Source organism: Emys orbicularis, chromosome 9, assembly GCF_028017835.1.
Source record: "Emys orbicularis isolate rEmyOrb1 chromosome 9, rEmyOrb1.hap1, whole genome shotgun sequence".
Lineage (NCBI taxonomy): Eukaryota > Metazoa > Chordata > Testudines > Emydidae > Emys > Emys orbicularis.
In genome coordinates, this window is record NC_088691.1 from 85,010,057 (window position 1) to 85,026,237 (window position 16,181).

The 16,181-nt window shown below is 42.8% G+C and overlaps 1 protein-coding gene across 1 annotated transcript in view; it reads right to left on the minus strand.

The window, feature by feature from the left end:
- The window catches only part of LOC135884070 (caspase recruitment domain-containing protein 8-like), a 40,781-nt gene extending 26,165 nt beyond the window's left edge, over positions 1-14,616 (minus strand). The window contains exon 1 of the mRNA XM_065411363.1: positions 14,552-14,616. Coding sequence (XP_065267435.1) covers positions 14,552-14,589 — 38 coding nt within the window. The 5' untranslated portion in view covers positions 14,590-14,616. The remainder of the gene's footprint in view (positions 1-14,551) is intronic.
- Between the last annotated feature and the right edge of the window lie 1,565 nt (positions 14,617-16,181).

A 16,181-nucleotide genomic window follows, 5' to 3' on the forward strand; every position in this document is an offset into this window, starting at 1 on the left:
GGTGTCTCAAGTTGAGTTGGGCCAGGTCTCTGAAGATGAAAAGCCAGTGAATTAATCTATTGTGCGACACAGCTCTTCAAAATGTAAGAAAATACAAGGCAATACTAATATCTGGCAACCCAGTGCCGAACTATATAATCATTATCAAATTCTCCTCCCAGTAACACTAGTACAACACCCCTAGCATCACTGTGAGGAAAACCTTTCATCTAGACATAATATTCTGGCATAAACTAATTCTTCACTGTAATCAGACAGATTGATGGTCTGAAGTTCATTTTTATTCTCCTTTTCTTTCTACTTACCACGTTTTCTTTCCTATAATTTCAACCATTAATTAGATCTTCTTGATCTATTACACTTTATCAAAACAACAGGTGTTTTAATTTCCATATTCACATCTAATTAACTTGACAATCTGCCTTTTTCCTACCGTTTTCTTATACTATTCATCTTTAACATATGAATTATCATTAACACTATTTAATACCTTGTTCATAACACCTACTCTACTGTATAATTTCTTCTCATTAATGCCTTGTATCACTTCAGTTAGTATCTCTTTCTCAGTTTCTGGTGTGGTAAGGAAATAAAGGAAGAGAAGGAAATAAATATAGAGAGAGGCTTGATGTCTTCAACTGTTGTTTCCTTTGATAGCACTTACCTAAGTCTTGTAATGTGGTGCCATTTTATTTTTGTCTTTTTACAATCACTGCTTGCAACATAGCTCAGTAACAGAACTGGTCAATTTTTTAAATTTGAAAATAGCTTTGAAGAATGGCCTATTTTTCAAAATGAAAATTTTCATGGAAAATTTGCATTTTGTTTGCAATTTTTCAGGTTTTGATTTTTCATTTTCCTTCTTTCCCCTTTCTCTTCCTGTTGCCTTCCTTATTCTATTTTTTTCACTATAAATAAAAAATGGGGAGTAGAAGAAAAAGAGGGAAAAAGAAGAAGAATGAGAAAAATAGGTTGGGGGAGACAAGAAACCAAACCCCAATTTTTTTCAGAGAAAATGTCAAAACAAAGGATTTTTAAAAATTGCAAAAAACAATTAATATTTTTGACCAGCTCTACCCAGTATATATTAAAAAGAGTAAGACACACAAAAGCAAACTGATGTAGTAACACTATGAAAGCAGTACTGTATGTGCACTGATTTGTTCACAGCGTGCCTCACAGTGAATTTTGGGTGCAAATATCAGAGAAACATACAATCACACTGTCTCCCTTATAGATAGTGCTACAGAATGAAACAACTCTCTGATTATGCAAATTTAAGACTCAAAAACCTCAACAGTGTTCCCTTAATTCTGAGAGTCAGTTTTCAAATTGAAGTAGGAGATGCACAGATTTCCCTGCCCCAATGTGTTCATTAAGCTTTCTGCATTCTGCTAACCAATATCTGCCAGTGTTGATTTTTAGGCTTGGCTCATTAAGATATTTTGGAAGAACGATTGTGTTGCTTTTGTTATTGCACCAGATTACAAATATTATCAACAACTGTTAAGAAACTCCAAACTCACTTGTGGGCCTGATTCCATGCTGCAAATCACAAGGAGCAAACCAATGAACAAGTGCTTGCACAAGGCTATCATGCCTGTGTGTGGTTGGGATGTTTCAAAGTCCAAGCAGAGAGACTCCATTTATGGGGTACCCAAAAATTATCTATCACACATCAGTTTCTTACCCTCCAGACCAAGAGTACTTGCCCTGATGCAGGGAAGTCTGAAATGCCTGCATTTCCCTCCACAACTGGTTGAGATAAACCAAATCTTCAGTTATAGGGGACCTTGGTGAAGGATGTGTCCAATCCTTGCAGTTGTTCTAAATATTTTTACAGCTACAGAGTCATCAATCTTATGGCTTTGCACGATTGTCTTAATGGCTGGTTCTGGCCTTGGGATCCCTCTGTAGCTTTAATAGCAATTTGTCTAACTGCCAAATACACTTGATGGACCTTGGCACAGGATTCCCTAAGACTATAGACTTGGCAGCCTTGCTCAGCTGGTCTTGTGACATAGGTAGAGCCCTGTGAAACTATTTTTATTTTTTTATAATTTTTTATTTTATTTTGGGGGGATTTTTTTTGTCCTTGTGTAACCCACACACCTCCTGGGTATGGTGTTCTGTCCCATCTAGTGGCACCGAGACCACCTAAAAAGAGAGATAAAATGAGTCTGTTCTACAGCCTTAGCTAACAGCCAGTTGACTTTTAGCTCATGCACTAAGCTCCAGAGGTCCCCAGTTAGATCTCGCCTGCCAACGACCAGGGTCTGTCAGCATTAAAAGTGGGGGATCGTCCAGAATTTCAACTGGGAAGTCTCTGAAGCTCAGGGCACGCTTCCTCAGCTAGGAGAAGTATGCAACCCACACACCTCCTGGGTGTGGAGTTCTGTCCCATCTAGTGGCACCGAGACCACTTAAAAAGAGAGATAAAATTAGTCTGCTAACAGCCACTTGGCTTTTAGCTCATGCGGTAGATGCTCATGCATTAAGCTCCAGAGGTCCACGGTTCAATCCTGCTTGCCGACGACTGGGGTCTGTCGGTGTTACACTTGCGTTTTATACATTTTATCCACTCAGGAGCTCGCCCTGCTGCGGGGTGACTTTTGCTTTTTTTCCTTTTATACGTTGTTTTTTGTTTTATTTCGTGTTATTGAGTATTTGCAAAAAACATGGAGCTCTAGACATGGGTGTGCATCACAAAACTATCTTGGAGTTTGTTTTTAAGCTGCTATATTTGGAAGATTAGCTTTCCAGCATTTGGGGTCTGATCCAATTCTTAGTAAAGTCAATGGGAGTTTCAAAACTCCCAACACAGTCAATATGAGTCTCTCCATTGACTTCAGGTCCTTGGTAAAAAAATTTAAACTAAATACTGATAAAGTAACTAGAGCTGGGTGGGAAATGGTTTTCTCACGCTGTGAGAATTTTCCAGATTTTGAAAAACATTTCTGTCACAAATCAGAATGAAATGTCACAATCTCAAAAATTTTCACAAACCAATAGTCCAAAAATAATTTTTTGATTAGGTCAAATCAAAATGTTTCATTTCAATTCTAACCTTTCTCCATTTTTAACCTTTTTAAAAATATATATATATACATGTAAAATGAAAAGTCACTTCAAAGAAAAAATGAAACTTTTCAAAAATGTCAAAACAAGATGTTTCAACAATTCCAAATGTTTGATATTCAATTTTTTTTCAATCGGGTGATTTGTCAAAACCAACCCTTTCCCAGAAACAGTTTTGGTTTCAATGAATTAGCATTTTCCTACAAAAAATGTTTCTGCTGAAAATTCCTGACTACCTGTAAAAGTAACCTCCTAAATATGACAGGTTTCAAAGTAGCAGCCGTGTTAGTCTGTATCCGCAAAAAGAACAGGAGTACTTGTGGCACCTTAGAGACTAACAAATTTATTTCAGCATAAGCTTTCGTGGGCTACAGCTCACTTTGACAGTCAAAGTGCTTTTTCAGGCACACAATCCATGCACAGACTTATATCTCAAGCTGCAGAGCACTATACCCCTTTTACAAATTATTCCACTTGAACTCTACTGGGAATATATGCAAATCAACTACAGGAGAAGACAAAAAGCACAAAAATCCATGCAGAGCAACTAGAGGAGTCAGAAAGCATGAGACAACAGAAGGAATTAAGATTTTGGTTTCAAGGAGAAAGACCTCAGAGTAAAACTAGTCTGCCAAATTTGTTCCATCTTCTCCCTTGAGTGTCACTACCTTGTACTACCCTGCACTTTCTAGATATGCCTGCTGAAAGCAATCAACAAATATCACGTGGTATGTGGGTAGGTTGAAACATCATTATTTGCTGGATCAGTAATAAAACAATGCCAGTTTACCTACCAAAAAAATCCACCAACTCAATCCAGCTAATTTAAGAATATCACTACAAGTAAGAAGTTCCTTAACCAGTCATCTTATAACGTGTCAAGACAGAATTTACCTCTTATATGATTAAATTATTCCCAGCAGTGATAACATGAAATTTAAATATGTTGCTATATATCTGATTACTTGCAGGATCTATTTTTTATTAATTACACAAATGTGTTTATATTACTTCCATGTTCCTTCTACACTCGTCACATACTAAAGAGGGATGACAGATTTAAAACTGCTGATCACAATAACAATATATAATTAATCAGATCTCTTCAACAATTTTTGTCTAAGTAAGGAGTGAAAATAAGGCCGTTGTAATTAAGTTACATATATCCCTTAATGTTGTAGAGATAAGATTAAAAATTAACAAAGTCTGTTAATATACAACCAGATAGTTCAATATGCTGTTATGCCACTTTCTGTTTGCTACCAATTTTGGTATATGCCAGTTACTATTTATAGTTATTGGTCAGCATTAAAAACAGTGCATTGCTATATAAACAATTGCTAGCTGTTCCTTCCCAATTATAACCTGTCTTCTCAAAAAAACACATTCAGGCTTCTTCTAGTCATTGGGGTTTTTGGAAAATTGCATCAACATATAAAATGTAATTCTTAAATGCAACATTTTGTTTTAAAAAATAAAGATTGCATATGATGCTGAAGGAAGACAACTCCTGCAGCGTCTTTAAAAGGTTTCTTTCAGTCAGCAAGTTTGTTACTCAAAGCATGCCTGATACATATATGTATGATATGCCTTTGTAATGCAAATGTGTGCAATATTTTGTGTTATACTCAGAGTGCAAGAAACTGAGAAACTAAAATGATAGACCAACTATTTTTAAGATAACTATAAGTAAAGAGAAGTCTGATTTGTGCTGAACTTATTAAGAACCCACATCCTCTCCGATATAATCAATATCATAATGGATACTGATTTCTTTAAAACGCAAGGGACAATCTAAACCACAGGCTCTCCTCCTTCCTCAGTTACTGCTGCCAGGGACTTTCTGCTTTGTTGCAGTGGCCGTCCATGAAAGAGAATACTGTTTTCTAGGGGCCGTTTTTTTTCCAAGTATTTAGACAGTGCAGTAGGAACCATACTTGCAATGCTGTCTTTTGTTAGTTAAGAAGATAATCAAAATACCACACAGTATGTCACTAAAACGACTACTTTATTGGTGCAGAAAAAACAAAGACACAGTTCCTAACAAGCACAAAAAGAGTGCTACTCCAATGACCAAAAAGCCTGAGGCAGCAGCAGGAATGGAGTACGCAATTCAGATTTTCAATTCAATTTTCCAAGCTATTACCATTGTTTAAAAAAAACACACTATTATTATTTATTATTATTATTATTATTGTTAAATATTTGTTTATTGGTAGTAATAGCAGCTATAGTAGTGAGCATTTATACAGCACCACAAACAGAGGTGGTAACTGAAGCCACAGAAGGAGAGAAGGCCTTGGGAGAAAACAAAGAGAAAGAAGAGAAGGAGACTGAAAATAAAGCCTGGGCCTGTTAATGTCCTCAGATTTCTTTGACCCTTTTCAATCTGTGTTTAAGCCAAGGTATGGCTCAGAGATTGTGCACCACTGAAACCAGCACAATCTCTTTCCAGTAATGCACAAAGATGAGACACCCACATGACTTTTCCAGATCTGTCCGCTGACTTTAATACTTCTAACCATGAGGTGGTATTGATGTATTTGCAGATGTTGGCAGGGCTAAATGGAGTTGCTTTAAGGGACTCTATTCATTTCTCTTTGCAAGGACCTTGCTGTTTTTACAAGATGACTGTTCATCAGCCTCAGGTACACTCATTTATAGGGTTCAACAAAAGTCTATGTTGTCATTTCTCCATTCTACTATTCACCCTAAGAGGCTGCTGGGGAAAGAGTGAGATATTTAGATTGCTGTACCCATCAATACACAGATGACACAGAGCTCTATGTGTCTCTCTTGTCAAAACCAGGCCATTTAGTAACTCAGCTTTCCCAGCGTCCATTTGAGATGAGAGCACAAGCCTGTTCTGGAGAATTCAGGAAACATTCAGAGAAAATGGCAGATTTAATATTAGTGTGTCCCTTCTACTATCACTGAAGTTCACAGTTCAGGAGTTTTTCTGGATCTTGAGCTGCTTTTGGACAACCAAATAACAATGGTAGTCCTGTTGTTGTTTTTCAATTGACTTCACTTGCCAAGGAATTCCTCCTGGAATTAGCTAGCCATTATCTACCTAGCCTAACACCCATGTTTTTGTCTCAGAGATTGCATTACTGCAAAGCACTCTACATAGGACTCCACCTGAATACCATTTGGAAAATTCAGGTAGTGCAGGATGCAGTTGCTTGCTTACTCAGAGGCGTTTCATGAAAAGAGATCACACCTATGCTCTGGATATTTCACTGGCTCCCAACTCATTTCTGGGTACAATTTAAGGTGTTGGTATTGACCTATGAGTCTTTTATGGTTTCAGTCCTAAGTATCTAAAAGTCAATAGGACTTAGTTGCTTTAACCTGCAGCTGAGATCAACTGGGCATCATTTGCTGAAGATCCCTAGAATTACTAGCTTAAGCTGGTGATAGGGTATTCTCAACAGAGGGCCCTCAACTCTGTAATTCACTTCCCCCTTTGGTCTGGCAAAGTCCACATTTGTTAACCTGCCAGACCAACTGCAAAGATCATCTAATCACTCGAGGCCTTCCTGAGGAGAGTAGGGTAAGCAGAGGCAGACAGTTTTTTAATGTAATTTTTTTGACATTTTTTTAATATAGATTACTATTGTTATAAATCTCATATAGTAAGTGTTTTTATGTTACATGTCAGGTTAGCCACACAGAGACAGAGGCGAAATGTACACTAGCAACAACTTAATTGTATTTAAAAAAAAAAAAGGGTAGATTGTCTCCAGCACTAGGGAAAGATGTGCTGCAATATTCTTCACACAAAGCCACCTACTGACTAAACACTGTAATGCAATTTCAACTTCCCAACTCTCTCTCTTTTAATTTTTCTTTTCTGCATTTTAACAATTTTAAAACCAGAAAACTATTTTTTCAAACTAACTTTAAATCTAAACAAATTTTGGTCTGTTACTCATCCCTAAATCATAGTGTTTTTTTAACTATGCAACCAGAACAGGTAACAAGGTGGTGACTAGTCTGCCTTTTGTTTGCAACAGCTGTCTCTGGGAGGTGTGGAACAGGTGAATCTTCTGCTCCTGGTTCTGCATCTGCAATTTGAAGGTTGCTCAGTTTTGATTGTTGACTCAACTAACTGAAGATATTGAAAGCTGATGAAAGCCCCACTATCTGTCTCAACAGTGTATTATCTGGGTGTGATGCTTGCAGACCAGGTCACAGCTCATGCCAAGACCCAAGGCCTCATTGAACACTGACAAATGCATAGCTGGAAACCAGTCTGGCTTACCAATGGGTTAATATAGTTAAAACAGATATTATAAGAATTTGTTTAGACATTACGAAATGCTTGTAGGATGATGCATGCATTAATCCTACTTATAATATCTGTATCCCATGGTATAAAGTTATATTGAGTGTTTGCATTGTAAACCTCTGTAATTGTGTAACTCACCAAACAGGAAAAGAAGAATTAATTAAGGTAAAGTGCTCATCCTGCACACAAAATGGCCCATTGACGGTAAATGAGACATTGTGTAGCATCAAAGGACAGAGACCTAGTCGATGGCATTCCTAAATCACTCCAGGAAGGGGAGGCATGCACATGAACTCATCCCAGTAGCTTGGATTTTGAGGTGAAGGGGATAAAGATCCATGACAAGGAGAAATGGGGTCTCTTTATGCTGTCTGGACAACCTCATTTATGTTCTTAAGCAGCTCTGCCATCTTTCTTTGGAAAATTTCAGGAGCGCTGGTAATCCCAAAAGGTAAGCAAAATCTCCCAAACAGCATAATGAATGTAGTCTATGTCTATGCGGTACGTCGACCTATGCTACGCAACTCCAGCTACGTGAATAACGTACCTGGAGTTGACGTACCTTAGGTCGAGTTACCGCGGGGTCTACACTGCGGGGGTCGACGGGAAAAACTCTCCCGACTTACCTTACTCTTCTAGTCGGGGGTAGAGTACAGGGGTCTTCACTGGACCCACTAAATCGACCGCCAGTGGATCGATCTCAGAGCATCGATCCTGGCCGTAGTGTAAACATAGCCTCAGGGGCAAAGATTCCTAAACATAAGCAAGAGATCCCCATGCTGCTTGGCAGGGGTCAGCCCTAGGACATATAGAGCCACTTATTATAGAAGTTTATATTACCTTTTAAAATCTAAGCCTGCAACTCATTTGTGTGTATATATTTCCTGTTTTAATTCTGTAAATAACTCATTTCTTTTTCCTAGTTAATAAACTTTAGTTAGATTATTACAGGACTGGGTACAGGCATTGTCGTTGGTTTGAGATATGAGTATAATTGATCTCGGATAAGTGACTGGTCCTTTCTGTTGATAAGGATAGAAGTTTCCAGTCAGTTATCAGTTTAAAGGAACTCAATCTACACAGATATCTGTAGAAGTTCTTATATGCCCATACACTTGCCAGGCACTCCTTTTCAAACTGTGCATATTCTTTTTCTGCTTTGTAAGTGTACGAGAGCAGAATGCACCACCAAGGCCAGCTACTGGCACCAGCACAGACCACTGAGAGTTTGTTTACATCGTAGAACATTAAAAGTAGAGCAGTTGAGAACACTTCTTTTTCCTTTTTGAAGGAAGTCTTCTGATTTTGTACCCACAGCCAGGATGTATTGGACTATAATAGTTTATCAGAGGTTCTCTCACTGTAGAAAGATCTTGCATGTATCAGCCAAGATAATTTACCACGCCCAGTATGTATCTCAGTTCTGGTACATTCAATTCTCTAACTGCTTTTACTTTCTCAAGGGAAGGACTAATTCCATCTTTGGTTACTTTCTGTCCCAAAAATTCAATTTGGTATAGGCAGAAAACACACTTCTCTTTATTTAGCTTGAGTACAGACTCACTGATTAAGCTCAGAACTTTGTTGAGGGTTTTATGTTCTCCCAATGATGACCTGTACACTTTTAAAATTTCATCCCTAAAAACGACGACCTCATTTATGTTCTTAAGCAGCTCTGCCATCTTTCTTTGGAAAATTTCAGGAGCGCTGGTAATCCCCAAAGGTAATCTTTGAAAGCAAAATCTCCCAAACAGCATAATGAATTGTAGCGGGGTGGTTACCCGCTCCGGCCCTGACAGGGTTAAGGCCAGCCCTGGGAGAGGCCTGGGCTGTAAGGAAAAGCCCAGGCTGCTTAGGAAAGCAGGCACAGCTGGGGCCATGCCCCAAACAGAGCACAGCAGGTCCTTATAAAAGGCTGCTAGCTTGGAGCTAGAGTAGCTCTTTCTGGTCTTGGAGGGAGCAGGGCCTGGCTGTTGGTAGCAAAGGTACTGGGAGTGAAGCAGGGCTGGGGAAAGGCCAGAGAAGCAGGGGAGCTCCAGGCTGGTGACTCCCCAGGCTGCAGGGCCTGGTCCTAGGCCCACCCCCGAGGTACTGGGTGGTAGAGAAAGACAGCAGGTCCTACCCTCTTGCCTGTGGTGACTGGCTCTTATACTGCAGTCTGCTCCAGGGAGCAGGAGCTCATTGCTGACTGGCAGTAGTCACCAGCTGAGGCAAGGTGGGATTAGGGGGTGGGGGTTCCCCAGGGAGGGGAGACCCTGAGAGAAAGGGGTTACTGTCAGGGGGCAGCACCCCAGATAATGGGGCACTGGGTCTGGGAGGGACACGGGGGTCAAGCGGCAGGGGACACTGGCCTGCACAGGGTGCTCCAGAGGCTGGACGAGCTAATTCCCAGAAGCGACCAGCAGGAGGCGCCGCAGGGGTGAGTCCCACACTTACATGAAAGTAGTCAGTTTAGCACTCTCTTTGGCTAAAGGAATTTGCCAGAAACCACTTGAGGCATCTAGCTTGGAGAATACAGTAGCTTCTGCCACTTTAGGGAGGAATTCTTCTAGTATTGGGAGGATATATTTTTCTATCACTACTGCTTCATTAAGTCTTTTATGATCCACACAGATTTGTATATTCTCATTTTAACTCCTAATAGGTACCATCAGTGTGTACCAATGCAGTGGGCTCAGATATTTTCTCAATTATATTATTCTTTTCCATTCTCTTTAACTAGTTTCTACTTTATGAAGTAATGGGATAGAAATTCTGCAGGGCATAAGTATGCTATATGGTTCAGCACTGTCTCAAGCTTATTTCTATTGGATCTCCTTTTTAAAAGTTCAATATCACCAAATATTCCATCAATTTCTTCCACCTTTCTCACTAGACCCATCATGGCAACCATACTAAGACAATGGAGATTGTCAGCCTCCAATCCTCTAATCACATACACATTAAAATTAAAGCTTTTGTCTTTGTCTATTGTTTCTGAGGAAAATTGTCCAATGCAGTTCAAATACCGCTGAGGCTATTTAAGCCAGCATCTGCTCGTTTCAGCTCCATAACTGTAAGTCCCTTCTGATATGACTGTTACATCTGCATCCGAATCTATTTGAAAATGAAGAATCTTTCCACAAATATTCAGTTTCACCCTCCAGGAAGGCTCTGTGTCATTACACGTGATTGATCCAAGACAAAATGGCTCTTGATTCACAAGGTATGTCTACACAGTACAGTGAGTCTCAAAGCCTGGGTTGACAGACTCGTACTACAGCAGTAAAAACAGCTGTGCAGAAGTTCTGGCTCCGGCTAAAGCTTGGGCTCTGAAGCCCAGCCTCCTTCTAAGCTTCAACCCAAGCCCAAACATCTACACGGGCAGTTCTCAAACTGTGGCTCAGGACCCCAAAGTGGGTCGTGACCTAATTTTAATGGGGTCGCCAGGGCCAGCATTAGAGTTGCTGGGATCCGGGGCTGAAGCTGAAGCCAGAGCTCTACCCCCACCTGGGGCGGCAGGGTTTGGGCTGCGGCCCCCAATTCCCCCACCCAGGGCTGAGGGGTTTGGGCTCTGCTCCTCCCTCCTCCCCCCGGGTCATGTAGTAACTTTGTTGTCAGAAGGGGGTCGCGATGCAATGAAGTTTGAGAACCCCTGATCTACCCAGCTATTTTTAGTCCCATAGCATAGGCCCTGCAAACCCAAGTCTGTCAACCTGGGCTCTGAGATTCACTGAAGCTCGCTGTGTAGTTGTACCCTCAGCAGTCACTTCCCATACTGCCTTTATGTGGCATACAGTGGCAAAATGTCCAATTTTTGTGAATTTACAGCATTTGGCTGCTTTAGCAGAGCACTCACCTCTTGGACTGTGATCTTTTCCACATCTTGTGCATCTAGTCTGAAAAGTTAGATTTTGCCTGGGGCTTACCCCACATTGCTTTGAGAACTTATTACAATTGCTTTTTGCAGCTATATTATATCTCCTATAGTGATTCTGTTTGTAAGTCACTTCCTCTAGGTTACTTTCTGGTGGCCACTGGTCTCTATTTTGAATTTTAATCATTTCCAGATGTCTCTCTTCACTTTCAGTTTCTCTGGAAGTCCCTTATCTAAAATGCCAATCACTACTGACTCTAATGTGCTCTTCCCTTTTTGTCTTCAAAGTCACAGTTTTCTGCCATGCCATACAAGCCTCTCATAAAAGAATCCAGACTCCTCACATTTTTGGACATGCTGGTAGAAACATGCTCACTCATAAACCACATTACGGTGAGGTATAAAAAGCTCATAAACTTAGCCAGCAGCACAGCATAATTGTTCTTGTGGGTCTCCTCTCCAAAGGCAAAGGATTTAAAGATATATTCAGCTTTCCTGCCCATGGCCATAGACTACAAAACTACACTGCACCTCCCCACTCTTCTCTGATGTGGAAACATGCAAATTGCTCCTTCCAATCAGGCCAGTCTAATGGTCTGTTGAAGCTGAAGCTCTCTGGTGAACGGAACTTTGGCAGTTTGACAAAATCTGCACTGTCTATTGTTTGTCTTCTGACACCGTGTCAGGTTAGTCACGCAGAGGCAAAATGGACATTAGCAACAATAACTTTACTGTAAAAAAAGAATGTAGACTGTCTTCAGCACTCTTCACACCACATCACTAAACGTTATAATGCAGTTTAAACTTTCCATCACAACATGTAAGTAGATAACTCAGAAAAATAAAGGGCAGTATCAATGTAAAATTTGATACATGAGTATTTTATTGAAAATGTGTCAATGCCCATAATAACATTTCAATTGGCCTCCAGTCTTTTCTCAAAGCAACTGTAGTTCAGTAAAAACGTTGTAAGTACAAGTAAACATTTTTATGTAATGACCAGCTTTCAAATTTTATTTCTGTGGTGGAATAATAAACAGGTAAATGAGGTTGTATAATTGACTTTAGTTTTATCTTCACACTAAGCAGAAAAGTGCCAGAATATGGATCGCTGACACTTTCTGCTTGCGCTTTCATTAGCAGAAAAGCTGCTGTTAGATATATCCTGGGAGCCCGGAGAGAGGCTATAGGCAGTGGTGGGCTTTTTCTTCTCAAGATGTCACAGGACCCATTACTTTCATTCCCTTCCTGCCTCTCCTCTCTCATCCAGGCCTATGTTTGGAATTCAGCGGATCAGGACTACTTGCTGCTACTTCTGCTTATCTGATGCAATGGGTACAAATAACCTGGGCTATAAATACTGGGCATTTAGCTACAATCATTAGTAGTCCCCCAGCAGCTCCTATACTTACCTTGATTCTTTAATACAAGATAAAATTGTTTCTTCCTAGGACTTTCAAGGTGGTCAATGGGGTTTTCACATTCTGCTACCCATCAACTAGTGACATACATTCGGGACTCTGAGCGTTGGTTTTACTAAATAAGATATAATCTTCACTGGAAAGTTTCCATTCTTTGCTTTTTATTTTCTCCCCACCTCCTTTCAGTTGAACAGTTATATGCCCCAGTGAAAAAAGAGACAGGAAAAATTAAACAAAGAAAAAAATGAACCAGAGGATTATTATTCTGATCCTCCGGCTGCTACTGGAACAGAAACTGAAACAGTTTTGCAGATAAACAGTGGTTAAGGCTTTGCAGGCACAGCTAAATGTTTATGCATATAAATTTTTGAAGTTTATACTACCCAATGCAAACACTTGTTCTTACGTTTTACTAAACAAACTAGACAGCACTAAACTCCCTTTTTTCCTTGAGAAACATTTTTATTAATGTAAGAAAAAAGTTGGTATAGAAGAGCACAGAAAGAAACCCCATATCACAATATTTGCAATGCTGATCCATGTATTCATGCTTACTATGCCTGGACAGAAGAAGAGTCTTAGGGAGAATATAGAACTATTGGGGGGGGGGGGTTATTTAGTTTGACATTGCTATGAGCTGTTTATTGTTTTAGCTTTTGTATGTGGACTTAGAAACCATCAGATAAATGCATTTTATATGCTGAATAATAAATAAATTTGAGAATTCTATATATTACTGAACAACCTACAATGGCTGAAATTGTTTTGGAGGGAAAATTTGTAACTTTCTTTGGAAATGTATAAAACGTTCATATTTTTGGGGCTTGTTAAAAATCTGGATCACAAGCCACCTGCATGCACACTCATTTTAATGTTTTTTTCAAGAATTTTTCTGTGAATGTTTTCTTTAAATCAGTAAATGAAAAATAAATATTTAGATCAGAAACTTCATCTGGTTCTGCACTTGTTTGTGCACCTCATCTCAGAAGATAAAGATCTGAATTTCTGAAAAAAATAACTGACAAAGTGATGTAGAAGCGCCTGTTCCCCTCCCCGTGTTATTATATGGTGCCCGTCGCTTTAGGATCTGAGCATCTGTCTTGAAGTAATGAGTGTATTTGTCTCCCCCGGTAGGGAAGTGCTATTAGCCCCACTTTGCACATGGGAAACTGAGGCAAAGGGTATATTAAATGACCTGCCCAAGATCACACGGGAAATCTTGGGCGGAGGGGGAGGCAGTTCCCCGTGAGATGCAAGCCGTGACTCTGGGCAGGCAGCCGGGCCCCTGCGCAGTACCTGCCACCGGCCTTTCCTTCCACTCGCGGTAGCCTCGAGCAGGGCTTGTCCATCTCTCCCTTGCAGGCTGGTACCTGGGAGGGGTGGAGGCATTGCTGCATCTGTCTGTCTCGAGAGGCCTCCACTTCCCATTCTGCCAGCTTCTCGGGGTTTCAGCGGAGGAGGGGGCTGGTCACGGCCCGCCTGGGCACACTCCCCTTGGGAGCTCAGCGTGCGCACAGCACCTGTGCCCGGCGGGCGCCGCCTCCCCTGCCCGTGCCCAGCAATGGCGCCCTTTGTTGTCCCTGTGCGGCGGCCGCCCCTTGCCGCATCCCATCCCGGCGTCCGCCAGGGCTTCCCGCGCACCGGCCCGACTCAGCCGCCTCCCCCTGCGGCAAAGGCCGAGCAGGCCGGAGAGCGCGGCGCTTTGTCCCTGGTACCCAGGCAGCTGCCCCAGCAGGTTCCCGCAGCAGGGCTGCCCATCCCCCGGCAGCCAGGTGCAGCCCGCGACCGGCCCCCGCCGCACGCCCAGCCCCAGGACCCCGCTACAAGCCCAGCCCCAGGACCCCGCCGCACCGCGCGCCCTGGACCCCGCCGCTCGCCCAGCCCCGGGACCCGCCTGCTCACCTGCCCTGCACATCCTGACACTCCTGGCCGCTGGTCATCGTGCCCGGGCCCGGGGAGCAGCGGGCGCGAACGGCTCGCGCAGGCTGTCGCGGCTGCACGCCTCAGCGCGGGAGGGGAGGAGGGATGGGAAAAAAACAACGGAAGCCTCCGGTGGGGAAGCGGTCGGGTCCCGTAACCGGGGAACGCGCATCCCCCGCCGGGCTGCTGCTCCCGCGGCAGGGACCAGACGTCTCCCGTCCGCAGCGCCGCGGGAGAAGGAAGAACTGCTGCAGTCGGAGACTGGCCAGGGCCAGAGACGGGGGAGTCCCCGGAAAGGAGATGGCAGCACCAGCAATGCAGAGACCTGGCAGGATGGAGCCGCAGGGCAGAGCCGAGTGTCACAGCTGCTGGTGCTCCATCACCCCTGTGCTTTGCGCGGCAGGGAGCACTCCCAGCATGGCTGGCGAGCACCTCCAGGGCTAGGACTCAGGAAATCGGGGTTCTGGTCCTGACACTGCCTGCTCGGAGACCTTGGGCAAGTCGTCTCTCTTTGCTTCAGTTTCCCTATCTGTGGACAGGGCATAATGAGCCCAGCCTCCTTTGTAAAGCACATTGACATCTACTGATGAAAAGCCTTATATAAGAATTAGGGGGTGTTGTATTATGGGTACTTATATGGCCCCATTACTGTAGTACAGGGTGGGCAAACTTTTTGGCCCGAGGACCGCATCTGGGTGGGGAAATTGTTTGCAGGGCCATGAATGTAGGGCTCAGGTAGGGGATTGGGGTGCGGGAGGGAGTGCGGGGTGCAGGAAGGGGCTCAGGGCAAGGAGTTGGGGTATAGGAGGGGCACTGGGTGTGGCAGGGGGCTCAGAACGGGGTTGGGGTGCAGCAGGGGGCTCAAGGCAGAGGGTTAGGAGGCTCAGGGTAAGGGGTTGGGGTGCAGGAGAGGTTTGGGGTGCGGGCTCCGGCCTGGCGCCACTTACCTCGAGTGGCTCCGGGGTGGCAGCGGTGTACAGCGGGGCTAGGGCAGGCTCCCTGCCTGCCCTGGCCCCACACCGCTCCCAGAAGTGGCCAGCATGTCTGGCAGTGGGTCCTGGGAGTAGGGTGGGGCATGTGGCTCCCATTGACTTTACTAAGGGCTAGATCGTAGCCTGGCCTACATGCCCATGCAGAAGGGTAAAACTTCCCCTTAAGATTCTGAGCAGCATTCTCCAAGCTTGAGTCCAGGCATGTAGGGGAAGCTGGTACTGTCCACCTATTATTCTCCCATTCCACACAAGTGGGCAGAGAGAGGTGGAAGTGGATGGAGCACTACTACGAACTATTTTGAAAACACTAGTATATGTTCAATAAACTACATACTGTTTTCATATTTGCTTTGTTTTCATAGGGCTACCATAAAGATTTGACAGCTCAACACATGACCTAACTTATCTTTCTTTAAAAGGCCATGTCATTCTCAGTATTTTCAACCCCATTCATTCAAAAGTTATGAAGAAGGCACCCGAAAAGCAGTTCCACAGGAATTGCTTTCCTCCCGCCCTCCCCGAACCCCGATACAGAAATCTTTTTTTGAAATTAAAACTATGCTAGTAAGCCATACTGAAACCAATCAAGCACCTCTGGATTTACATTGATGGAACTAACT